The sequence below is a fragment of the Podarcis melisellensis genome, assembly GCF_964234715.1.
Source record: "Podarcis melisellensis genome assembly, chromosome: 18".
In the NCBI taxonomy this organism is placed as follows: domain Eukaryota; kingdom Metazoa; phylum Chordata; class Lepidosauria; order Squamata; family Lacertidae; genus Podarcis; species Podarcis melisellensis.
Genome location: NC_138536.1, coordinates 12,209,881 through 12,237,012, shown reverse-complemented (window position 1 = coordinate 12,237,012; position 27,132 = coordinate 12,209,881). Strand labels below are relative to the sequence as shown.

Genomic DNA, 27,132 nt, shown 5'->3' with positions numbered 1-27,132 from the left:
AGGACTACAAAATGGGGAAGGTTTGATATAGGGCAGCCATAATCCTTGAGCATACCAGTACATACACAGGAGCCCTGCCCAGTTGCTATGCCAACCCTGATGGTCCTAGACAGAAGACCATCAAGATCACAAAGAACTTGCATATGGGAGTGGATTCAGCATGGACTAGAACAAAGGACAATAATCAGCTCTTCCCTCTGGGGACAGGAAACTGCAAACTCCCCTCTGTCACCTGGAAAGTACTCATGGGGAGGTGGAAAGGAGGAGCCAGCCAGGTGACAAGATACTCAGGTTACCTCCACAACTCCTCCCTCAACCCCTCCTGTTTGTGATGTAGTTGTGATGTAGTCTTAGGCGTGTAGTTTGGGGGATTAGTAACTAATACAAGTTGGGGGTCTTCTTTTGTTCTGGGCTTCCATTTTGTTTCTCCTGGCGGCAGGTGGAAGTCCTGTCGCAACAGTCTTCAATAAAGACCAAGCCTACTGGCTGCTGTTTTGCTCTGGTATTCCTGGCTGGTGTCCTTGTTTTTTTGTCCAAGGGAGCCCTCAGATTTCTCCGTTAACAGGGAGAAGAAAAGGCCAAAGAGGAAACCCTACATAAACCCGGATTGGAGATTGGAGGGCGCCTTGTCTGCCTCCTTCTGGCAACTCCTGCAGCCAAGCTGGCGCCAAACATCTTTGAATGCTACTAACGGGAAGGTAAACGGCGTTTCCGTGTGCAGCTCTGGCTCGCCAGAGCAGCGATGTCACGCTGGCCACGTGACCCGGAAGTGTTTCCGGACAGCGCTGGCCCCCGGCCTCTTGAGTGAGATGGGCGCACAACCCCAGAGTCTGTCAAGACTGGCCCGTACGGGCAGGGGTACCTTTACCTTTTTAACACGGCAGAAACATTGCAGGAGGCAGCAGTGGGGAGATTCCCGTCTCTGCAGCCACAGCGGCCCCTGTGCTGTTCCCTCTTCCAGCCACATAGGAAATGACCACATGTTTAGCAAGTTAAAAACAATTTAATGACAAAGGTCATGAGTCATAGGTTTGGTCTTCCCCGCATCGTTGAACACCAACTCCCATCAGCAAAGCTCTGCCATTTTTTTTTCTTTATTAGATTTATATGCCATTATTCATGAAAAGATCTCAGGGTGGTTCACAAGATAAAAATACAAAATAAAACCACAAATAAGTTGTCAGAGCCACCCGTCTGGTCCCAGCTCACAAGAGACCCAACTCCAATCCGGTTTATTTACAGAAAGTCTTTATTGAAGATCATGGTTGCGTTTGCATTCCATCTTTGTGACTCTACGTCTGTAACGTTAGACCGCTGAAGTACCCTCTGAATCTGTACCGCCTCGGCACCAATTTAAGAGGCTTGTGCTGGATCACCTCTTCCTCTCCTTCCTTTTCCGCAGGGTCTTTCTGCCCCCCTGGGTTCCCCCTCGCCGGGACTCGCCCGAGGCTGAATCCTCTGATGCCTCTGCCCCCCTCCTTCTCGCTTTGGGGCCGGGCTCCTCCCCAGGGCTCTCCTCACTTCCGCGCGCCTCTACATTTGAACTTGGCGCGCGTACGTTGCTTCTGACCTTTCTCTCGACCGCTACACTGCTCCCGGTGCTACTCTCCACCCCTTCCGGCTGAGCGTCCTGCTCCGATCTCCTCCCCCTGTCTCCTTCTCGCTCTGCTCCCTCTGACACACTGGTAACTCCACCCCCTTCACTCCGTTCTGGCTGAGAAGCCGGCTCCTGTGTCCAACTCCTACTGGGGCTTCTCCCTTCGCTCCCCTGCTCCTCACTGCTTCCCCCTTGGCCTCCCTTTGGTCTGATCAGGGGGGCTCCCTTCTGGGAGTCCTCTGACTCACTGGACAGACTCATGGACGACCTTTGGTCATCGTCATCCTCCTCCTCATCTCTCTGGGATTCTTCCCCCTCGCTCTCTGTCTCCTCCCCCATCTGCTCTTCTCTCCCTGAAACCCTGACATCCATCCCCCCCTCGAAGCCCCCCCTTCCCCCCTCCCGCTCGGCGGGTGCCGGTTGTGGAAACTGCGGCTCTTCGGGGGTAGGCTCAGGATACAGGTCGTCTACGTCAATGTTCTCTGCTGGCAGTTCTGTGTATGTGTGTTCGAACTCGGGTTCTTCACCCAAAGCCATCTCAGTCTCTTCTTCCATTGCTACTTCCTCTGGTGCTGCCCGCCAAGGACCCATCATCCACCTCTTACGCCATTCCTCCTCTGGTTGCTCCTCCCACCAATAAGGGGTTTCCGTGTCCACCCCCGAGCACGATCCCCTGGGCGGGCTTGATTCTGGTGTTCTTTCCTCGGGGGAAGAGAAACCCCTGAACGTGCTATCTGACAATGTGGGTGTGAAAAGCCAGTCATCAAAGTACTCAGCTGGCATGGGTCTATGTGGGAAAAGTGCATGGAACTCTTCCTTCAAAAGGGGTTCGTCTAACGCGTAGCCCGGCACCCAACTATTGGCAGTGGCTGGGGTGCCCTCTCTGGCGAGAAAGTATTCAACCCCCTCTTCCCCCCATCTCGAGTCCAGTATCTCTGTGACCTCGTTGAGGGGTTCGGCCCTAGGCGACCCCCCCCTCTTGGGTGCCCCTTTGCGTGGGTCTGGTACTGTTTCTGACTCTTGAAACCTGTGCGGGGCTTTGTAGGGAGTGAGCACCGACCTATGAAAGACCGGGTGCACTCTGGAGCCTTCTGGAAGGGCCAGGCGAAATGCTACAGGATTGATCCTAGCCTCAACTTGGTATGGTCCTAGCTGCCTGTGTCCTAGCTTCTTCTTGGCTAACGATTTGGCTGGCATCGCTTGGGCCGCTAACCATACCCAGTCCCCCACCTGGATGTCTTCTCCCGCCCTTCTGTGCTTGTCCGCCTGCACCTTATAGGCCTGTTTGGCCAGCTCCAAATGTCTCCGCAGCTCCTCGTGCACCTCTTGCAACTCTGCTGCGAACTGGTCGGCCTCTTGAGGCACCCCCTCTCCTGGTGCTATAAGCCTCGGAAAGGTTCTGGGATGACGGCCATTGTTCGCGAAGAACGGCGTCACCCCGGTCGATGCGTGCTTCGTGTTGTTGTAGGCAAACTCAGCCATCGGCAGGTAGTCCACCCACGCTGCGGGTCGCTGATTGGCGTAACACCTCAGGTACTGCTGCATGATCGCGTTGACCCTCTCTGCTTGGTCTGTGGATGTCTCGCCGACGCTAGGTCGATCTTGACGTGCAGGATACCCAGAAGCTTCTGCCAGAAGTTGGAAACAAATTGGCGCCCCCTGTCGGACAGGACGGACTGCGGTAGTCCATGCACTCTGAACACGTGGTCGATGAAGAGTTTGGCGGTCTGTTCTGCCGTCGCCACCTTGGCACAAGGAATGAAGTGCGCCATCTTGGTGAACAAGTCCACAACCACCAGCACCGCCGTCTTGCCTCTGGAGCTGGGCAGGTCAGTAACAAAGTCCAGTGCTACCCTCTCCCACGGCTGCTGCGGCGTTTCCAGCGGTTCCAACAATCCCGCCGGCTTCTGGTGTACTGGCTTGGACCTCTGACAGGTGTCACACCTGGCGACGTAATCTGCCACCTCTCCCCGCATCTGGGGCCACCAAAAGTCCCTGGCCACTAATTCTATTGTCTTCTCCTTGCCGAAGTGGCCCGCACTGGGGGCATCGTGCAATTGCTGCAGAACCTTTGCGCGAAGTTCGTCGTTAGGCACGTAGAGGGCACCCTTGCGAGTTAAGAGTCCGTCCCGCAACTGGAACTCATCGTCTCTTTGCGACCCGCTGCGTAACTCCTCCATCTTGGACTGTGCAAATTGATCCGCTTGCAACGCGCGTCGCACCGTGTCCAGGTCGACTGCGATGGCAGCGCACGCCCACGCCTGCGGTGCGAAAATGTGCTTCGCTGCAATTGGTGTCGTCTCCTCCAGGTATTGCGGTTTCCTGGAGAGTGCGTCTGCTATAACATTGGAGTCCCCCGGGATGTATTCTATTTTGAAGTCGAAATCCGCAAAGAATTCTGCCCAGCGCATGTGTCTTTGGGTCTGCAGCTTTGCCGTTCGCCAATACTCTAAGTTCTTGTGATCCGTGCGGACCTGCACTGTGTGCTTGGCTCCTATGAGGAAGTGTTGCCACGCTTTGAAAGCTGCATGAATGGCCAACAGCTCCCTGTCCCATATGGTGTAGTTCCGCTCCGTCTTGCTGAGCTTCCGGGAGTAGAAGGCGCCCGGCCTCCAATTGCCTTGCGGATCCTCCTGCAGAAGGACGGCTCCAACCGCTCTGTCTGACGCGTCGGTTTCCACCCGCATGGGCCTGCCGGGATTCACGTGCAGTAGCTGCTCCTCGGAGGCGAAGAGGCTTTTAAGCTTCCAAAAAGAGTGCTCTGCCTGTTCCGTCCAAGCGAACTTCTTCTTCTTGGAACTGAGGGTGTCCGTGATTGCTGCCGTCTCATTGGCAAAACCTTTGATGAATTTGCGATAAAAATTGGCAAATCCGATGAATCTCTGGACTTCCTTCCGATTGCGTGGGCTCTTCCAGTCCAACACCGCTTGGACCTTGACTCTGTCCATGGCCAGCCCCTCGTCGGACAGCTTGTAGCCAAGGAAATCCACCTCCGTCACATCAAACTGGCACTTCTCCAACTTGGCGTACAGCCTGTGCTCCTTCAACCTCTGTAGGACCTCCTTTACATCCTTCTCGTGAGCTTCCGGCGATTCCGAGAAAATCAGGATGTCGTCGAGAAAACATACACACTTCTTGTAGAGGAGTCCCGCCAACACGTGATGCATAAATGCTTGGAAAACGTGGCTGCCATTTTGGAGACCAAACGGCATAACTCTGTATTCATACGTGCCTAGAGGCGTGAACATGGCAGTCTTCCACTCATCGCCCTTCCGGATGCGGATGAGGTTGTACGCTCCACGCAAATCCAACTTGGTGAAGATCTTACCCTTCCTAACGGTCGCTAGGAGGTCGTCAATCTTGGGCATGGGAAAGGCCTTGGGCTTAGTCAGTCTGTTTATGAACCGGTAGTCCACAATGAGTCTTTTTTGGGGCGTGTCTGACAGGTGGGTGACATTGAAGCTAATGACTTCTCGATGATTTCCAATCTGCATCACCATGGGAGGCGTCTGCTGCACAACTTGCCCTCCCAGCAATTTCCTGCCGTCCACTGTGACCACGTTCAGAGGCGTCGTTGCAGGCAGGAGCGCTATGCTATGCTGCTTGACAAATTGTATTCCCACAAAATCTGCATTGCTCCCCGAATCAATCGTGATGGGAACTTCCAGGGATCGTCCATTTGGCAGCTGAAGGGTTGCAGTGAGTTGCACTGCTGGCTTGGGTGGTAAAGGGTCTGTGCGTTGCAAGGGTGCTGGGGACTGTTCTACAGATCCGCCTGGCTGAGCCCCAGTAGCTCCGCTTCCAGCCAGGCACTGTCGTTTCCCTGAGGCTGCTCTCCTTGCACCACTTCCGCTGCCACTGTTGCTAGAGCTGCAGTGTGCTTCTGGAGCCTCTGGGGGCACTCTTTCGCCATATGCTGTGCACTGTCACAGATGTAACATTTCCTGGTCCCTCTAGGAGGCTTCGCCTTCACTGCACCGGAAACAGGGGCTCTGGATGGTGTCTGAGCCCTAGCACCACCAATTTCCATCGGCTCTTCTCCTTGCCTCCCCAAGGGCGAGGGGTGCGTCTGGCTGAAGTCCCTGGGGACAAAAGGGGGGGTTCTCGCTGGTGCACGCGCCTGGGGTCCCTCCCCCTCGTGCCACGGGCGTCCCTCATGTCGTATTCCGATAGCCAAAGCCCGTTGCACTACGTCTTCTAGGGTCTGGGGTCTATCTCCCCTGGCGATCTCATCCTTGACGGGGGGGCTAAGACCTTCCCAGAAAAGATCTCTGACGGGTTTACTATCCTTCTCCCAGCCCAACGCAGTTAGTAATGCAAAGAATTTGGAATGATATTGACGTACAGTGGCTTTGCCTTGCCGCAGTCCGTGCATCTGTTTACGAGCAATATCCACATCCACAGAGGACTGGAAACAAGCATCCATCGCTTTAATAAATTCATCAGAATTGCGGCGGGCAGGGCCATCTTCGCGCCACAAATTGCGCAACCAAGCTCTGGCCTCCCCATGCAGATGCGAAATTATGAACCCCACTCTCTCCTCCTCATCTTTAAAATCATGACGGAGCAAATGCAGTGCATACACGACGTCTGCCCTGAAGTTAGGGTAGTCTTGCAGGTTGCCATTAAAGTGCGTAACTAAGGCGCCCCCCCGCCGTCCAAGTGCAACGCCCTCCGATCTGGAACCCGGAACCCCTGCCCTGCTTGCCTGCTCCCACCTTGTTCGCAGGTCCTGGCAAGCCTTGTCCAGTTCGTCATTCTTCTTCTGCGATGCAATGACTGCAGCTGTGAGTTCGGTAACCTGATTCCTCAGCGTAAGCAGCTGTTCCTCCGCGCTCATGGCTGCTCCCGTTGGTGAGCTTTGCAAAAAAAAAAAATTTGCGTTCAGCAGAGGGTACTTACTGTCAGAGCCACCCGTCTGGTCCCAGCTCACAAGAGACCCAACTCCAATCCGGTTTATTTACAGAAAGTCTTTATTGAAGATCATGGTTGCGTTTGCATTCCATCTTTGTGACTCTACGTCTGTAACGTTAGACCGCTGAAGTACCCTCTGAATCTGTACCGCCTCGGCACCAATTTAAGAGGCTTGTGCTGGACCACCTCTTCCTCTCCTTCCTTTTCCGCAGGGTCTTTCTGCCCCCCTGGGTTCCCCCTCGCCGGGACTCGCCCGAGGCTGAATCCTCTGATGCCTCTGCCCCCCTCCTTCTCGCTTTGGGGCCGGGCTCCTCCCCAGGGCTCTCCTCACTTCCGCGCGCCTCTACATTTGAACTTGGCGCGCGTACGTTGCTTCTGACCTTTCTCTCGACCGCTACACTGCTCCCGGTGCTACTCTCCACCCCCTCCGGCTGAGCGTCCTGCTCCGATCTCCTCCCCCTGTCTCCTTCTCGCTCTGCTCCCTCTGACACACTGGTAACTCCACCCCCTTCACTCCGTTCTGGCTGAGAAGCCGGCTCCTGTGTCCAACTCCTACTGGGGCTTCTCCCTTCGCTCCCCTGCTCCTCACTGCTTCCCCCTTGGCCTCCCTTTGGTCTGATCAGGGGGGCTCCCTTCTGGGAGTCCTCTGACTCACTGGACAGACTCATGGACGACCTTTGGTCATCGTCATCCTCCTCCTCATCTCTCTGGGATTCTTCCCCCTCGCTCTCTGTCTCCTCCCCCATCTGCTCTTCTCTCCCTGAAACCCTGACATAAGTAATTAAAACAAAAACAATAGCAACCCCGCCTCGCCAAAGAACACATTTCAAAGGCTTTACAATATTAACCTCCCTGGGGAGAGCATTCCACAAGTGGGGAGCCACTGCAGAAAAGGCCCTGTTCTCATATTGCCACCCTCTGGACCTCTCATGGAGGAGGTGTGCGAAGAAGGGCCTCAGAAGATGAACACAGAGTCCAGGATGGTTTATATGGGGAGAGGTGGTCCCTGAGGTATTGTGGTCCTGAGTAGTTTCTGGGTTCTCTCGGTTTCTTATTTTTCCAGTCTCCTTTTCTGAACCCACCAGCACTATCAGATTGCCGTTTTGCCACATGGCCGCCATCTCAGCTGAGATCCATCTATCAGATCTCAGGTCTAGACTGTGGCTTCCTGCAGGTGGTGGAGTCCAGTGGATGGGGGGTGATAAAAGTCGGGGGACGGAGGGACTGGGCAGCTGAGTGCCAGGCAACCTCAAGCGTCGAGATGATGTGGAGACTCCACCAGCCTCTTCTCCTGCTCCTGTCCTTCTCGTTGGCCCAAACAGGTGAGTGCAAACCCCACTTATGAGCTCATTTCGAGCACCTTTGGGGCCAAGCCGACCTCATTCCATCTGATGCTTAGGTCATCAAGGCAGCAGCACCAGAGGCAGGTGACAGCAGCGAGGGCAGAAACTGAGCTCACCTGCCTTGGCTCCTGGAGAAGTCTGACCCAGAGTCCTGCTCTTGGTCTCTGATGAATCCACCCTCTCACTTATCCAGGCTTTATCCCAAGCCCACTGGCTTTACAGCGCTCCCCCCCACACACACACACAAAAAGAGTAGACAAATGACCCTTGGTTCACCAGCTAACCAGGATTCCCACCCATCTCCCTGTCGGTCTTCCAGACTTTGCTCCAAGCTCCTGGCTTCACAGGGCATCCAAAACAAAAGGGGCGGACAAATGAATAGAGATATGTCAATGGCTTGTTATGAAGGGGAAATGGAGCCTCCCTCTTCAGGACCAGAATACCTGATGAAACCCAGACCTGGGGGTGAACAATAGGGGAAGACCGCAGGCTTCTCATGACTTTGAGATTAAGAGTCTGAGCCAGGAGGGTGAGGGAACAGAGAGGTGCAGTCAATACAGGCAGCTTCCCCTGTTCCTATTTATCTCCCCTTCATCACTGGCCACACAGATTGTACTCGACTGTAAGCCCGATGGGACGGTGGCCTTTTGCTGCCCCCCTGACTCTGCATATGTGGGTGACACCCTAGAACTTCCAGGAAGGAGCTACAGGAGCTGATTTCTGCAATATGATTCTTGCAGATCCATTGCGGAGTCAGATTGTTGGGGGTCACGAAGCCAAGCCCCACTCCAGACCCTACATGGCTGCCTTGAAGGACAGCGCAGGCAATTTCACCTGTGGCGGGTTCCTCGTGACGCCCCAGTGGGTCATGACGGCTGCACACTGCAAAAAGTACGGGTAAGTATCACAAATCCCTCCCTGGTTTTTAGGAGGGGTGGTGATCATTACAGAATTGTAGAGCTGTAGCCCAGCCCCCTGCAATGCAGGAATCTTCTGCAAAACATGAGATCTAGAGTCTCATGCTCCACCGACTGAGCCATCCCAGCCCAGCTGAGTCCAGGGTGAAGCTGGAAGGGCCAAGGTGTGGAGTCTGGTCTTTTGCCCAGGGGCTGGGAGGGGACTGATGCCTGGGAGCTCTGATCCTGACGGATGCAACCCTAACTGACGCTTGGTTCCCAGTATTTCTAGAGTCGTCTTGGGTGCACAAGATATCTACGCTTCAGAGGACTCTCGGCAAGAGATCAGAGTTGCAGCTTCCCACCCACATCCAGAATATAATGAGGTCACGTACTCAAACGACATCCTTCTGCTTAAGGTAGTCCAAGAAATCTCTCTGGAAATCTCTGGAAGTCCAAGAAATCTCTCACTCTATCAGCTCCCGGAGGTCAGGGATCCTTAAGGCAGAAGCAGCCAAGTGGTTCCTTCCATCCCATACATGCACCACAATGAGCTAGGAAATGGACAGTTTACTCAGGGCAAAATCCTGTCCCCAGATACTCTGAAATTTTTCTGCTTTTTAGAAGATGGTCTTTAATTGTTTCTAGGATTTTTAATTGTATTGTTTTAGTACTGACAAATTTGCTGCTCCGGGCTTCTTGGGAGAAAGGTGTAGGTTACAAATTGAATTAATTACCATTACATCATGGGGAACCTAACACCCACCAGGAGCGATACCTCCATGCCTTCCTCATGCGCCAGAAAGATTTTGAGTGTCACATGGCAGGACAAAGAAAGATGTGCTCTCCCAGGCACACATTCCCAGCATGTTTGCACTCCTCCTTCAGCAACATCTATGCTGGCTTACTCAGGCCCATGTGACATGAAGGCTGGCACCATCAACCCCGCCATGTGGAAATCCCTTGCAGACGGCCGCAGTGCCTGGAGACAGACCATCAGGTGGTGCATCCCTAGCAGTGGCCAGAGGAGGAATGACCGCTGGGAGGAGCGCAGAGAGAAGAAACGCCCTGGCGCATCTGCAGCAGCACAACCGGACACCTTCACCTGCCCCGGCTGCAATGAAACATGTCTTTCCTGTATCAGTCTCTACAGCCGCAGCAGGCGCTGCAACCCCCCCCCCCCCAGAGGCTCACTCCACTGTCTTTCGAGACAGGCAGAGGCCAACAACTTGCTTACTTACTTAACCCAGCAGCAGTCGCTCTGAGGATAAGCAGCTCCAAAATTTAGAGAGGACGGTTTCAGAGACTGATTTCATGGAGGGCAGCAGTGAAATTTTCCATTAGCAGCAACAGTGAAGGCTTTTTTGCTCTTGCTACTTATTAATGTTATTCAACATAGCATTCAGAGATTGCTTCATCAACGCAAGGCGTTCTGCTGGCCTGATGGAACAATCTCCCTTCTTTTCTACCCATGCATTATTCTCCCCTGAGAATAATGGCACCCCCAAAGCTAAATTACAGGTGCGGGGGGGGGGGGACCTCCATTGCATTAACAGGACTCGTTGCACTGACTCCTGCTAGGGCAACCATTTAGTTTTCTCCAAGACGTTAATCACTAATATTATTATTAGAGTCATCTTCTAGAGGCGCAGGGCTTCCTGTCACAATGCCAAGGTCCTCATCTCTTCCTCATCTCCCTCTCCTTTCCCCAGCTGGATTCCGAGGCTGCTCTGAATAAAGACGTCGCTCTCCTGCCCTTGCCAGAATCCAGCAGCAACATCCCTGGTGGGACGCCCTGCAGCCTGGCAGGCTGGGGCAAGATTGAAGACGGCCAATACCCAGGGAAACTCTATGAGGCCACCGTCACCCTCTATGACCGCAAGAAGTGCCAGGAGTTCATGCCAGATATGGGGGATGGAATGATCTGCGCAGGTGACAAGAGGCAACCTCAGGATGCCTCCGAGGTGAGGATTGGCAGAAACAGCAGGTGATGGGATCAGAAGTGGGGAGCCTGGGCACCTGAGTCAGGCCATTGGGTCCATCCTGCTCAGGCTTTCCCAGATCTATCAGAAACTGGGATGGAAAGGACCCCGAGGGTCATCTAGTCCAACCCCCCGCAGCACAAGGAACTCAACCAGATCCTACATGACCGATGGCCATCCAGCCATCTAGGATTCTAGCCCTCATGGCTCTGGTTAAGGGGCTGACTTAAATAGAAACTGAAATCGCTCAGTATTGTCTACTGACTGGCAGGGTTTTCGACTGGAGTGTTTCCTAGTCTTAGCTGGAGATTCTGGGGGTGGGGCATGAGACGGGTGGAGAACCCTGTCCTGGAGCAGAGCAAGGAAAGGGGATAATTCTGCAGTCCAGCAAGGTGGACATGGGCAGACACTTAGACTTGGCCTGACCAGCCCATTGGCTCTCCATCCTGCATGCCAGGCATGGCCAAACTTGGCTCTCCAGATGTTTTGGGACTACAATTCACATCATCCCTGACCACTGGCCCTGTTAGCTAGGGATGAAGGGAGTTTTAGTCCCAAAACATCTGGAGGGGCAAGTTTGGCCATGTCTGCTGTACGCCGTTCCACATATGAGGTTGTCAAAGGCTGCTGTTCATTTCTGTGCCGCAAGGGGGCTCAGAATGTGCAGAATGTGGAGGTGTTGCAGCTATTTGGGGTTGTGTCTAAGTCCTGCTCAAAGTAGACCAATTGAAATTAATGTTCATCATGTCTATTGACTTCTATTGGAGTAGCAACTCTAGGTCTGGTTCACATTTTAAACGTAAACTGAGCTTTATTTGCCCTTCCCAAACTCAAAACAGAGCTACCGAAATTGAGCTACCCTTTGAAGCTTATTTGATAGTGGCCCAAAGTACACTTTCAAAGAATGGTGCACATTAAGCAGAAACCACCCGTGTGAATGCATATACTTGTAAAATTAATGTACAAAAATGCATTACATTATAGGGAAATTGTCTACAAAAAAATCATCTTAAGAGAAACATGCCCAAGAATCCCCACTCAGCTCCCTGGGAAACCTTGCTGGCTTGTCACTAACTCAGCCTGGCCTCCCTCACAAGGGTGAGGGGTTGGTTTGTTTTTGGATAGCAGGGAGAGGAAAGGAGGAGGCCACCTTGAGCTCCTTGGAGAAGGCAGCCAATAAATGCAATCAATATTTATTTTGGGTAGACTCAAAGAGACTGCAAAGTGATCCAGGAAAAGTGGCAAATCAAATTTTATACTGGAATAATTAGAAAGCAAAGTTGACAGATCCCGATCTTCCCTCAGCCAGGAAGCCTGCTAGGTCTCTGTCCTGGTTCAAGACCCAGATTCCCCACAGGGTGGATCCCAATCTTCCCTGAGCTGTGATCTCTGCTCTCTCTCCCTTCTGCAGGGGGATTCGGGGGGCCCCTTGGTGTGTGACGGCGTGGCACAAGGAATTGTCTCCTTTGGCGACTCTTTCTCTCCTCCAGGAATTTACACTCGTGTCACCCACTACCTTTCCTGGATCAAGGAAGTCATGGAATTGTGAAGAGAAGAAGCAACAGCAGTGGCATCATTGCTTTCTCTTTTTCAAACGCTTCTGCTTCCTGCCTCGCCTGCTAGGCTTGCATTCTGCAAAGAGACCCCTCAAGGGCTGCAAAAAAATATGATACTGTAGCACCTCTGCTTGTGGTTAACGCTTAGCTGGAATGAAATATTCAACGCAGCAATAGAGAAATTAAAATATTAATTTATTTGTCAGACAAATAAATGAGAGGCACAGTGGTATATGGTTACCAAGCTCTGGCCTGGCCTCCTGCCATCCTGGCCAGCACTTATATTCCCTTAATCCAGCCCCCTTTGCTCCTCCTGTGGCTGCCTCTATCCAATCAGCCTGGTTGGAATTCCTATTGGCTGTTTGGTAGAACCAATCACAAAAGATACACCCACAAAAGATACACCCATTTCCTTGCCCTTATAAGGGAGACAAAGAGCTATATATATGACATATAAGTAATAATATATCTTACATGGAATCTTAATTACCAGCTCACCTCTTGCCCTATTGCCTTCTAAAACAAATGTTTAATCTTACATTTTTATGTTCAACAGATGTCAAGGATCTTGAGTTCACATCAACATTGAAAGATTTCCTTCATTTAAGGTTTCTAAACAAATGCCTGACAACTATATATCAAGAGTGCTTGGATGGCGTCTTCTGTCTGGCAGGGGGGCTAGGCTGGTGGCTGACTTAATTTCAGGATAAATACAACTCTTACAACCATATCAAATAAGAATCTAGCATTCCTTAAATCCTTTGCATAATTACATTTAAGCCAATATATTTAAGCTAATATATTTCATACATTATCATAGGTAGCCTCTTAAAAGAATAAAGCTTCTCAAAGTAAAAAGGAAGGAACTCAGTAAAAAACAGCTTTTAAAAGAAGCCTCTTTAGTTTACACCCCTCCTTTCACCCCCCTTTCCAGCCTAAAAATAAAGTAGAAAGAAGCTTCTTCTCCAGCCAAGCCAGTTGCCTTTCCCCAACATTTTATTGCCCTTTTTAACTCTCTCAGTTTAAGAAAGAAACAGCTTTAGAAGATTTCCTAAAAATGTTCTCCTTTTTCTGTCAGCTAAATGTTTTTCCCATTTGCTTCTGGCCTTAGAGAATTCAGCTCAAGGTTTAACGTGAGGCCCATTGGTATCATTTTACTTATTTACCCATTCTTAATAGTGTTTTTTCAGCCTTGGGGCAGCATATGTAATTCTCCCTTTTTATGACTTTGAGAATTGTTTTTTCTACTATAAATCAATGGGGCCCTCTTGTCTTAGGAGAAAACCTCTTGCCAAGGTTTTTTCTGCCTGGCATGAAACATTTTGAAAATCTAAGCCCATTTAATTTAGGAACCTGATCAAGATATAAGCCAATATAAGTCTTGATTAAAAATGCAGTCTATATTCAGATGCCACATTCCCCCCTTTCAAGCTCAAGGACCTTCATCCCAAGTGTCCTTGATAGCTTGACCTTCATCATATTCCTGAGGTAAAGCTCTGTATAGGGCCATGATATGAGGTAGAGTTTCATTTGAAACCATCTTGCTAATTGTACTTCTAAAACATGAAATGATACATGGCATCATACATAAAACCATTACCACTACTGTCAAGAAAAACAAGCAAGACAATAGTATCCCTTTGAGTCCTGTGACATTAGGTAACCAATTGGTGAGCCATCCCATATCCCATCCTTCCCATGTTTGTACTGGGACATGTGCTATATTCTCCATCTTTGTAGCCAACACACGGATTGCCTCACCATTATCTGAAATGTTAAAGCAACAGGCATTCCCTGTCAAGTTCAAGACTCCACATAAGCCTCCCTGCCTGGCAAGTACATAATCCATTCCCATTTTCAGCTGCAAAATGGCGGCTCTACTTTCATCCAACTGTTGTGCAATAAGTCTCAAACTCTGGGCCGTTGCATTGGTTACAAGTTCCACTACTGCTTGCAATCGAATTATTCTATTTAGATTATAAATAGGATCCCGTGCCCCTTGTATGAGCTCACCAGGATTCCAGGAGGCAGGATCATAATAGGCTATAATGCGCTCTGGCGGCCAATCATCAGTACCGCTCCAACTTTGGGTACTTCCTCCTGCTATATGAGAAATATCAGCGTTTCTTCGTGTACGCTTGGCCGAACTAGTGGGCATAATCCACATTGGTGGTAATACCCAACCCAAGAAACAAGTCCCACTCCATTTGGAAGGGAGTTTCTTGTATGCCCATTCTCCACATATCCACCACAACCATCGGGTCTGAGGTTTTTGGTACGTGGAGTGCATAAGGCGAAATATCAAAAGGGGTAGAGAGTTCACAGTGCAGTATGTTAGATTGCCTTTTTCTGTCACAGTTATGTTCCACACCACTTTCCATGCATGAATAAAAGGAGGTGCACAGGGCAAGGTATTCCGAGTTCGATACGTAGTACCGTTTGCCCAGGTTTGACTATTCTTAATATAATCCCAAGTATAGTGACAATGAGAAGAGCCTATCATGGTAGGATCAGCTGCATCTGATGATTTATGCACACAGATTTCCCCTTGCACAGGTATAACTCGTATTGGTTTAGTTGAGTTCCATCCGGGGAAATTCTGTACTTCTGTTTGGTGTGGCATTTCGCTTACCATACCAATGGCACTTAATGGTATTGGTAATAAGGGCATACCTCCCTCTGAATCATCTGGCCCAAGAGAGCAAACAAGGCAATTAGTCCTATTTGCAACATTGGCTACCATCTCAGCTAAGCCTACCCACATATTGTGGTCATGGCGGAATCCATATTTAGCAAATTTGGTCAGATTCATGGACCCTTCCCCTTCCCAAGGGATCAGGATTAATAATGAAATCATGTTGATGTCTAGCATATGCATTCCTTCCACAAAAGATTACCTTATTGTGATAGCAAATAATTATTAGCCCCAATATAATTCCCCCAGTGACAGAAATGGGGTACCACCAAGACCAAAACATATATCCCGAGGATCCCCAATGAGTAATATCACTTATAATTGTTCCACAAGGGGGCAGTCAATCGATTGTATAAGAGAATCTTCCCGTTCACAGTCGCTGGTTCAGACGCTCCTCAAGCTTCAGGCGTGCGCAGGTCAGCCAGCTTCCAGGTAGTGGCTGCAGCAGGCCGGTCGTCAAATGTTGCCCGTGACCTAGCCCGTTCCCGGTAGGGCTAGATACAGGGGTTTTTGGAGAGAGTCAGTTTTAAAGGATTAGAGGGGTCACCTTTGCATGTCCAACTGCCTTCAGACTTCTTCAAACGAGAGTGATGAATCCAGGGGGTCACCTCAGCTACCTTCACCGCTGTTGGAGTAGAGAGCAAGACGGTGTAAGGTCCACGCCATTTAGGTGCAAGTGGATCGCTTTTCCACTCTTTCACCCATACGCTATCGCCAGCCTGGAACTGATGAATCGGCTCGGCAATGCTGCACGGCGTGCGTTCGAGGGCCCACCTGTTAAGAGAAACAAAAACACGGGAGAGAGATTGCACTTGTCCCTGTGTCACATAGTCTCCTATTTGTTTAAGATCAGCTGGAATATCCTGAACAAAGGAGGGCGGTCTCCCATACAGGAGCTCAAAAGGTGACAACTTAAGTCTTTTTGTGGGTGCACACCGAACACGAAACAGTGTTATGGGTAACACATCTACCCATCCCAATCCCGTTTCCTGGGTTAATTTTGCCAATTGGGTTTTCAGAGTCCGATTCATTCTTTCAGTTTTCCCTGAACTCTGAGGCCTATATGCTGCATGCAGTCTCCATTTTACTTGTAGGACTCGACATACTTCTTGTACTACTTGATCAATGAACGCTGGCCCATTATCACTTCCAATGCATCTAGGTAATCCAAACCTTGGGATCAATTCAGTGAGGAGTCTCTTAGTTACCTCTCGTGCTTTTTCAGTTCGGGTGGGAAAAGCTTCAACCCATCCGGTAAGAGTATCTACAAACACAAGGAGATACTTGAATCCCTTAGAAGGGACCAGCTCTGTGAAGTCCACAATTAGGCTTTCCATGGGGACGTATCCCACATGCTGAATTCCAGGAGGTTGTACCGGTCCCTGCCTGGGATTGTTTTTAGCACAAAGAACACATTTCTGTGAAATGCAAGTTGCTAATTGTGATAGATTAATAATATACAACTTCCGACTGAGACTCTCTCTGGTTGCAGTACCGCCAAGGTGAGTAGATTCATGATAATTTCTTACAATTGTGCCTGCTAGATGATGAGGTACATAAATCCTATTGTCCGGCAGGATCATCCAACCGTCCTTCACAACCGCTCCTTCCTGTTCAGCCCACTTCCTCTCTTCTGGGGTATAGTGAGGTTTAACTTCTTCTGGAACTACCTCTGGTATGAGGGCTGCTATAAATCCTCCCACAGGCTTTTGGGCTGCCTCTCGGGCTGCTTTGTCAGCAGCATGATTTCCTCTGGTTATTGGATCCCTTCCTCGTCCATGACCTTTGCAGTGCATTACAGCAATCTGTTCTGGAGCCCATACTGCTTCTAACAGGATTTCTACTTCAGGTCCATATTTCAAGGCCTTCCCGTGGGCTCCTATTAGACCTCTTTCTTTCCATAGAGCTCCATGTGCATGCAGGGTTAAGAAGGCATATTTAGAATCAGTATAGATGTTTGCCTTACATCCAGCTGCCAACTGCAGAGCTCTAGTTAAGCCTATAAGTTCAGCTTTTTGTGCTGAGGTGCCAGCAGGCAAAGCTTCAGCTTCCACAACTTCCTCATTGGTGACCACAGCATATCCTGCTCGTCTGGCACCTTCATGCAGGTAACTGCTACCATCCGTATAATATACAACATCTGGATTTTTCAATGGCTCATCTTTCAGATCAGGTCTACTGGAATAAACTTCATCCATTATTTGGAGACAATCATGTGATTCTTCATCATCTACCTCTGGTAGGGGCAGCAGAGTCGCTGGATTGAGCATATTCACTACTCGTAGATGAATCCTGGGATTTTCACACAATAGGCCTTGGTATCTAGCCATCCTTGGGTTCGTTAGCCAATAACTACCCTTATATTCCATGAGTGTCAGAACAGCATGAGGTACATTCACATACATCGTCTGGCCAAAGGTAAATTTATCAGCTTCTTTGACAAGGCTTGCAGTGGCCGCTACTGCCCTTAGGCATGGAGGCCATCCTTTTGCTACTGAGTCCAATTGTTTAGACAAATAAGCTACTGGACGGTTCCAACTTCCTAGTCTCTGGGTCAGGACTGCCGCTGCAATCCCATTCTGTTCATGTACATACAGCTGAAAGGGTTTTTCCGAATTAGGCAATCCAAGGGCTGGTGCCTCCATAAGTCGTTGTTTGATAACTAAAAAGGCTTGTTTCTGCTCAGGTCCCCATACGAATGGGTCCTTTTCTGCACCTCGAGTGCTTTCATGTAAGGGCTTGGCCAGACTGCTGAAATCAGGTATCCATAGTCTACAAAACCCTGCTGTTCCCAGGAATCCTCTAAGTTGTTTTCTTGTGGTAGGTTCCTTGATAAGGCAAATAGCTTCTTTCCTCTCTGGTCTCAATGCTCGTTGTTGGTGTGAGATGTCAAAGCCCAAATATTTGACCTTTTCTAAACATAACTGTGCCTTTTTCTGGGAAACTCGGTAGCCAGCTTCCCAGAGCAAGTGGAGCAGTTCCTCTGTCCCTTCTTTACAGGTATCAAAATCCTTTGCCGCTAATATAAGGTCATCTACATATTGCAGAACTACCTTTTCTCCCGGTATTGAGGGGTAACTTGTTAGATCCCTCGCCAAGGCAGTGCCAAATAAAGTTGGGGAATTTTTGAATCCTTGGGGCAATCTTGTCCAGGTTAGCTGGCCTTTTGTTCCTGTTAAAGGGTCTTCCCACTGGAAGGCAAATATAGGTTGGCTCTGTGGTGCCAGCCGGCAACAGAAGAATGCATCTTTCAAGTCCAATACAGTAAAAAATGTTGCTTCTGGTGGGATCAAACTCAGCAAGGTATATGGGTTTGGTACATTTGGGTGCAAGGTCTCGATAGCCTGGTTTACGAGCCTCAAGTCCTGCACTGGCCTGTATTCATCTGTCCCAGGTTTTCGAACAGGCAAAAGGGGTGTGTTCCATTCTGATTGGCAAGGCTTAAGCAGACCATATTTTAATAGGCGGTCCAAATGTTTCTGGATGCCCTCTGCTGCTCGCCGGGGTAAGGGATATTGCTTTACAGATACAGGGGTAGCCATAGGTTTTAGGGTTACTACAATTGGAGCTATATTCTTAGCCATTCCTGGTGGGCTATTTTCGGCCCATACTCCTGGTGGCACCTGTAGAGTTCGGAGGAGCTTGTTTAATTCTGTATCCAATGTGGGTTGGACTTGCAAGGCTGACATTAGGCGCCATGATTGTTCCTTAGGTACTGAGAGGGTAATTATTCCTGCTGCTTTTGATGGCAGTTTCATTTCTGGACCTCGAGGAGTGAAGGTGATTTGGGCCTGCAATTTGGACAGCATATCTCTGCCTAAGAGAGGTATTGGACACTCAGGTATATACAAAAACTGATGGGTTAAACGATGTCCCCCAATCTGGCATTCCAAAGGTTGGAGGAAAGACCTCTTAGCTGACTGTCCAGTGGCACTTTTAATGACTACACTTTTGGATGCCTTTTTCTGCAATAGTTCTGGGAGTACTGAGTATTCAGCCCCAGTATCAATCATAAAGTCTATTAAATGGCTCCCTAATTGAATCGTGACCGTGGGCTCCTGGAAGCCTAACTTTATGGAGTCCGGTCGTTCCTAGTCTTGGGTAAAATCCTCTTCTGCCAGTCCAATGAAATTGTCTCTACTCCGTCCCTGTCCTGGTCTCTGATATCTTCCATCTCGGATCATTCCCCGTCCCCGTCCCTGGTTTCTTGGGCCGGAGCCTGGGCCTGGGCCTGGGCCTGGGCGTACTTCTTCCAACCTCAAGGGTTCAGGACACTCCCGCTTCCAGTGACCCTCCTTCTTGCAATTTGCACATTGATTCCTTCCCAATGGTGGATTCCTTCCTCGCCCTCTCCCTCCATTTAAGGGGCGGTGGTCTTGCTTCACTGCTGTGGCTAGCATCACCATCTTTTCCTTCTGCCACTTCTTCTTCTCTTGTTTCTCAGCCTCATCCCTATTCCGATAAACTCGGCGTGCAATGGCCATAATTTGGCTCATCAGCATCCCTTCCCATCCTTCTGATTTCTGAATTTTCTTACGAATATCAGAAGCGCACTGGGCCACAAATGTAGCAGTAATCATTCTACTGTTTTCAGGGGCTTCAGGGTCAAAAGGTGTCCATATACGATAGGCTTCCTGCAGCCTCTCTAAAAAGTCTCCCGGACTCTCATTTGGTTTCTGTTCTACTTCTGAAACTTTAGACATATTAGTGGGCTTCTGGCATGCCCTGCGGATACCTTGCACAAGCGTCTGGCGGTAGGTGGTAAGTCTGGCCAGGTGAATTGCATTGTTTGGATCCCAATTAGGATCTTCCAAGGGAAAGTTGTCTTGGAGATGACGGTCAATATTAAAAATATTTCCCACTCTGGCCTGCTCACGCAAATATATCTGTGCCTTTTCAATTATGTCTCTCCTTTCCTCAGTGGTGAAAAGAGTATTTAGGAGCTGGCGACAATCTGTCCAAGTAGGGCTATGAGTATTTACTATTGAAGTCACCAAGTCCATCATAGCCTGAGGTTTTTCTGCAAAAGATGGGGTGTGTGTTTTCCAATTCATCAGATCTGTAGTTGTGAATGGAATGTACTGCAGGGTCGAAGTTCGAGGTGGCCGTGGTCCGGGTTGCCCGTTAACCAGCGCAGGCTCCTCAAGTGCATCAAATACTCTTCTAAGAGGGGCTACTACGTGACCTTTCTCTTCACTTTGCTCTAGGGGCCTCAAATCATAAGGGATGGTATCTGTTCCAAGGCGTTCTTTTAGCAGCTTTATACGCCTGGCTGTATTGCTTGCTGACCGATTAAGGTCTCCCTGTAACTTCTGTAATATTTCTCTGGGACTTGGATGTACAGGGGTTTGGGGTGGGCAATCAGTTGTTCCACTAAAGGAGACTTTAGATGCAGGTCTATTAGGAGTCACAGGTGGAATAACCACTTCTGCTTGGGCTTTATTATAGGACTCCAATGCCTCCTGAAGATATTTATCATAATCTATCAAGGAATCAAGCTCTGTGACTCCACCCCCATTATTCATTCCACTTTCTTGCCTCGGGGTTACAACTGGTGGAGTGTTTGGATTAGGCTCCCTTCGATGTGGAGCATAGGGGGGAGGTGGAAGCACCTCTTCCTCTGGTCCCTCAAAAATGGGTTTAAGTTTATTTGGCAAGATTCCTTTCCTAGCTTCAGCTTTTACAGCCAATAATTTGCATCGTTGGACTTTGCATTCCCTTATCCATGGAGGATTTTTATTTAATGTGCTCAGCCAGGAATCTATATATGGAAATTGTTCTGGGCACCCTCCAGTTTCTTTGGCGATATCAGTCCAAAGTTTGCTTACTAAATTTATATCAAAGGTTCCCTGGGATGGCCATCCAGTACTTTGTTTTGGCCATTCTAGTTCACATAACGTTCTCAAGCGCTCTGGCGTCATTTTGACTCCATATGCCCCTGAGAAGGCTTTCTTAAAATTATTTAACATACACTCAAGAGGTGTATTTTCCCCCTTTGAACCCCCAACTCCCATTGTATGGCCCTGTGAAGTATCCACTCAGTCACTCACAGACACGCTTTGTGGGTTTCCTTGCCTAGTGAAGTCGCCTTACTAGGAACCGAAGTACTGCCCACTCCACACTCAGGTCAGCTACAGATTGCTCTGTACTTTCTCACACATACAATGCGCTGGATACTTCACCACACTCTACCTCCCAATTTTCCCTTTTCCTCCACCAGACCACCATCTGATGTACCCAACCACCTAGCGTACTCAGTTTCCCCTTACTGAGACGCAGAAGTTTGATCAAGACTTCTCTTCCTCCTAATTAATTGGAGGGCCAAAAATCCCTTTGTGCACTTACCCTTGGTTGGTTCCCTGTTTCCCCCGGTCCGTCGCCGCCAGTGAGCAGGGTATCAGACAGACGAGTCTTCTGCGTTCCCCCTGGAAAAATTTACCAGTGCGCGCTTTGGGTAAGCAGTTGTCCTCTCTCTTGTACCCTGCCCAGTAGGGCGAAGGGGCTGCGTTCCAGCAGACCACTTATCCGAGTCACGGCACCATAAAATGTAGCACCTCTGCTTGTGGTTAACGCTTAGCTGGAATGAAATATTCAACGCAGCAATAGAGAAATTAAAATATTAATTTATTTGTCAGACAAATAAATGAGAGGCACAGTGGTATATGGTTACCAAGCTCTGGCCTGGCCTCCTGCCATCCTGGCCAGCACTTATATTCCCTTAATCCAGCCCCCTTTGCTCCTCCTGTGGCTGCCTCTATCCAATCAGCCTGGTTGGAATTCCTATTGGCTGTTTGGTAGAACCAATCACAAAAGATACACCCACAAAAGATACACCCATTTCCTTGCCCTTATAAGGGAGACAAAGAGCTATATATATGACATATAAGTAATAATATATCTTACATGGAATCTTAATTACCAGCTCACCTCTTGCCCTATTGCCTTCTAAAACAAATGTTTAATCTTACATTTTTATGTTCAACAGATGTCAAGGATCTTGAGTTCACATCAACATTGAAAGATTTCCTTCATTTAAGGTTTCTAAACAAATGCCTGACAACTATATATCAAGAGTGCTTGGATGGCGTCTTCTGTCTGGCAGGGGGGCTAGGCTGGTGGCTGACTTAATTTCAGGATAAATACAACTCTTACAACCATATCAAATAAGAATCTAGCATTCCTTAAATCCTTTGCATAATTACATTTAAGCCAATATATTTAAGCTAATATATTTCATACATTATCATAGGTAGCCTCTTAAAAGAATAAAGCTTCTCAAAGTAAAAAGGAAGGAACTCAGTAAAAAACAGCTTTTAAAAGAAGCCTCTTTAGTTTACACCCCTCCTTTCACCCCCCTTTCCAGCCTAAAAATAAAGTAGAAAGAAGCTTCTTCTCCAGCCAAGCCAGTTGCCTTTCCCCAACATTTTATTGCCCTTTTTAACTCTCTCAGTTTAAGAAAGAAACAGCTTTAGAAGATTTCCTAAAAATGTTCTCCTTTTTCTGTCAGCTAAATGTTTTTCCCATTTGCTTCTGGCCTTAGAGAATTCAGCTCAAGGTTTAACGTGAGGCCCATTGGTATCATTTTACTTATTTACCCATTCTTAATAGTGTTTTTTCAGCCTTGGGGCAGCATATGTAATTCTCCCTTTTTATGACTTTGAGAATTGTTTTTTCTACTATAAATCAATGGGGCCCTCTTGTCTTAGGAGAAAACCTCTTGCCAAGGTTTTTTCTGCCTGGCATGAAACATTTTGAAAATCTAAGCCCATTTAATTTAGGAACCTGATCAAGATATAAGCCAATATAAGTCTTGATTAAAAATGCAGTCTATATTCAGATGCCACAATACATCTACCAGATGTTTAGTACGTACAGGATTGTGTTTTCACAAGTGCCTGCAGTGGCTCCCGCCCCCTTCAAGAAAATCCCTCAGCCTCCTCCCGTATTCTTCCCGCCCTTCCTTCCCATCATACCTCTTCCGGTGACCTTTGCTGTTCCACTTCTCCCATCCTCAGGTGCCCAGAGGTCTTTCCTCTCCCTTGAAACTATTCTGCCCCTTCTTCTCCCTCCCTAATCTGGAAAAATGGGCCTTGTGATTCCGCTCCCTTCTCCTCCAGCAGTTTCCCCGTAAGGGGCCATCTCCATATCAAGAGCCATCTTTGCATTTGGCAGGTCTTGGTACTTGGGCAGACGGGGAGCCATTTCTCTTTCTCAGAGCTCCATAGATCTCCAGCTCCCTCAGGTGCCTTGTCCCATTCTCGCTTGCTTCCCCTCGTGCACGGATGGGGACCTGTGGCCCACATAAGGCTGTTGAACTGGAACTCGCATCATCCCTGGCTTTTGGTCATGTTGGCTAGGGCTGATGGGAGGTGGAGTCCAGCAGCATCTCAATGGCCAAAAGGTTGCCTATGCCTCACCTTAGATGATTCCGCTCCCTCCCTCCCTACTTTCTCTTGCTTAAGCCTGGGGATCTGACCCAGAGCCCCATAAATCTGCCACTTGAGCCTTGCACTCCAGGACAGGTTCGTGTTAAGCCACTCAAGGTTGTGAACTGTGGGACTTTGTTGTCTCATTCAGCTGAGGCCGGGGGGGGGGTGTGTGTGTGTCATTTTATTTCAGCCCTAGAAGATTTCCTTGATGCATTTGCTCAGCCCCCAAAAGACCTTCCTCACCTCTAGGATTCCTAGGCACTTTTACAAAAGACCTTGGCACCCACAACATCTTAAAGTGGGGGTTCACAGTTACCATTTCACACACCAAGCCACTTAAGGGTACATGTGATGTATTGTAGAACTTTAGTTCAGCTAAGCTGTAGCTGTAACTTCTCTGAATTTTGCTGGATAGGTCTCCAGCCAAGTAACTGTGCACAAGTGACGTGTGTCTGTTAATGCATGTAATAGTGAAAACAAACATACAAAGCTGCATTATTTTAGGGGAAATTGTTTTGCCAATATGTGCATATTTTGCAAAATTGCATGTGGAATATATCATGAGCAACTTGAATTAAAATGCTGACTATTTGCCATGTCACATATTACTGCTTTATACTGTATGTGTTGCCTAGATGGGGCCTCGATCTGGATCCAACCCTATGCTTATTAATCTCAGAGGTGATAAAAGGTAAAGGTACCCCTGCCCGTACGGGCCAGTCGTGACCGACTCTAGGGTTGTGCGCCCATCTCGCTTAAGAGGCCGGGGGCCAGCGCTGTCCGGAGACACTTCCGGGTCACGTGGCCAGCGTGACGAAGCTGTTCTGGCAAGCCAGCACCAGCGCAGCACACGAAAACGCCGTTTACCTTCCCGCTATAAAGTGGTACCTATTTATCTACTTGCACTTAGGGGTGCTTTTGAACTGCTAGGTGGACAGGAGCTGGGACCGAAAGACGGGAGCTCACCCCGCCGCGGGGATTCGAACCGCCGACCATGCGATCGGCAAGCCCTAGGCGCTGAGGTTTTACCCACAGCGCCACCCGCGTCCCATTCTTAGAAGTGATAGGACCCACTTAAACTCTCTGTAGGGAATGAGGGAAATTCAGTTTGCTAACCCCGCCTACTTCAAGCTTCTCAGAACAAACAAGAATTAATAAAATTGTCCATCTCTACTGAGAATCTGCTGGCACCGAAACATGAGATAGAAGGCATCCCCCAGAGACATCTAGTAGTCCAACCCTCTGCAATGCAGGAATCTCAACGAAATCATCCAGGACAGATGGCCGTCCAAGCTCTGCTTAGAAACCTCCAACGAAGGAGAGTCCACCACCTCTTGTGGGAGTCTGTAAAACACACAAATATCTATCTATCTATCTATCTATCTATCTATCTATCTATCTATCTGAAGACAACAGAGATATTTTCATGAGTTACTTGTCAAAACAGAGCAAGAAAGATAATGAGAACTTGCAGATAAATGTTTGCAAGTATCAAGTGCCCCAATCAGTACATTTCCACTGGTACAGCTCTCATTTTCTGAGCAGATTTCAAGCCCATTAACTGCTGTGTGAAAGCCCCTTTGGGTCTTTCTCTTCTGTGTGGCAAGAGATTATCAGTTGGGGGGGGGGTTAGGAGTAAGGGACCTGTGCCAAATTGATGCAGCCTTACAGTTAGGGCTTGACAGGACTCTGGAGGACTCCCTAACAAGATTCAACCGGCCCCATCAACTGCCTTGAGGGGTTGATTCTGTTGCTAGTTGCTTGGAAATGCAACAGTCAATTCTATGTACAGTATAGTATCAGAAGCTACCTGCCCTGCCCTCCAGAAACTGACCTGGGACTCCTCTAGCTTTCCTCATTCACCTTTCCTGAAAGAAAGCTTTGGTACATTAGCCCCTCAAGGTACTTCATCTGATACACATAGATAAGCCCATTCTTTGCTACACAATGCAAGCTTTGGTCACCCCCTCTTTTAATGCCGCAGCAAAAATATAGTGTCCTGATCAAGGGAAGTCACAGTCTTGCTCTATTCTGCCTTGGCCAGACCACACCTGCAGTCCTGTGTCCACTTCTGGGCAGACCTGTTTAAGAAGGATGTTGACAAGCTGGAAGGTGTGCAGAGGAGGGAGACCAAGATGATCAAGGGCCTGGAAACCAAGCCCTATGAGGAACAGTTGAAGGAGCTGGGGATGTTTAGCCTGGGAAAGGGGAGACTGAGATATGATAGACAGCTTCAAATGTCTAAAAGGCTGTCACATGGGAGATTTCATTTCACTTTTAATCTGTATACCGCATTTCTATATTACTTTTTATACACAAGGTGGTTTACATGCTGGAGAAACAACAAAATAGACAGCAAAGATCACACATGTAATAGCAATCTAATACAATACAAAAAAATCACAATAACTTAAAAAAATAAACAACATATCAAATAAAGAAATATGAAATAATCCATTAGAATATAATGGTAAACAGTTAAATTAAATATCAGCTGGACGATGGTAATAAAAGCTATGGGGCCAAGGGCTGGACACTGAAACACCAGGCATCTCCTTCCTTGCCTAGTGGGACTTCAAGATGTGAAGATTCCAGCCGACTCCTCCCCCCCCCCCCCAGAAGCCCCAATGGCCAGGCTTGCGATCCAGGGGCGCCGACTTATAAAAAATATTGGGGGGGCCCAAGACCTCCAAACCGCTGCTGCTGGGGGAACGAAAGGGGCGAGCCCCGGGCTGCCCCGACCTTAAGTGAACCTGTGAGGGCCCGCCCTTTGCGGCAGCCAATTGGCTGCCGCCGTGGGCGGTGAATATTAATGATGTATCATTTTTGTGCTTCATGCTGTGGCCACAGACATGTGATCTGATGGTGAATTTGGGGTGACCCAATGCAAAAATCCTGAGAATCCCTGTGGATCCATGCTTTGTAACCACGTTTTTGCATCATTGCAGCCCCAGGCATCAGTGGGTGGGTGATTTTGGGGGGGGCAGGCTGTAGCCATGGACATGCTATGTGCTCTGATGGTGAATTTGGGGTGACTCAATGCAAAGATCCTGAGGATCCCTGTGGATCCATGCTTTGTAACCACATTTTTGCACCACTGCAGCCCCAGGCAACAGTGGGTGCGTGATTTTGGGGGGGCAGGCTGTAGCCATGGACATGCTATGTGATCTGATGGTGAATTTGGGGTGACCCAATGCAAAGATCCTGAGGATCCATGTGGATCCATGCTTTTAAACCACATTTTAAGTGGGGAGGGAAGGAAAAACACAGAACGGACAAGGAGCACGAGAGGGGTGTGCAGAGAAGCAGCTGGCTAAGAATGCAGGGGAGGGGTATAACGGCAAGGAGGAAAGGAAGGCAAAAGTTTTCCCTCACCTACCCACCCAAGCCAGCCAGCTCGCGCGCTCTCTCTCTCTCTCTCTCTCTCTCTCTCTCTCTCTCTCTCTCTTTCCCTCCTGCATGTTTTCAGCCCTCTCCTTGCCTGGAGGGGAGGGGCTTTCCCTGCTCTTTGTTCCATTTGAGCAAACACAGCAAGGAAACAGAGGAGGGTGGGCAGTAAGACCCTGAGGCAGAATGCAGGAAAGCAGCCGCTTCCTCTTTTTGAGGGAAAAATACGGTAATAATTTTCTTAAATTATTGGGGGGGCAGAGCCCCCCCAAACGAATTTTTGAGGGGGCTCGGGCCCCCTCAGGCCCCATGGAGTCGGCGCCTATGTTGCGA

General features: G+C 49.0%; 1 protein-coding gene across 2 annotated transcripts; it reads left to right on the top strand.

Annotated features, from left to right (window-relative positions):
* The first annotated feature begins 1,012 nt into the window (after positions 1–1,012).
* LOC309361115 (granzyme B(G,H)-like) lies at positions 1,013–12,399 on the top strand. 2 transcript variants are annotated; one of them, XM_081896068.1, is made up of 6 exons: positions 1,013–1,192; positions 7,311–7,833; positions 8,595–8,751; positions 9,034–9,136; positions 10,463–10,714; positions 12,144–12,399. In XM_081896068.1, exons 2-6 carry the CDS (start codon positions 7,773–7,775, stop codon positions 12,279–12,281), a joined length of 711 nt encoding a protein of 236 aa, XP_081752194.1. In that variant the 5' UTR covers positions 1,013–1,192; positions 7,311–7,772; the 3' UTR covers positions 12,282–12,399. The 2 variants fall into 2 exon arrangements, with proteins under 2 accessions (XP_081752194.1, XP_081752193.1); XM_081896067.1 differs by having other exon boundaries at positions 1,017–1,192; positions 9,034–9,169.
* The last annotated feature ends 14,733 nt before the right edge of the window (positions 12,400–27,132 follow it).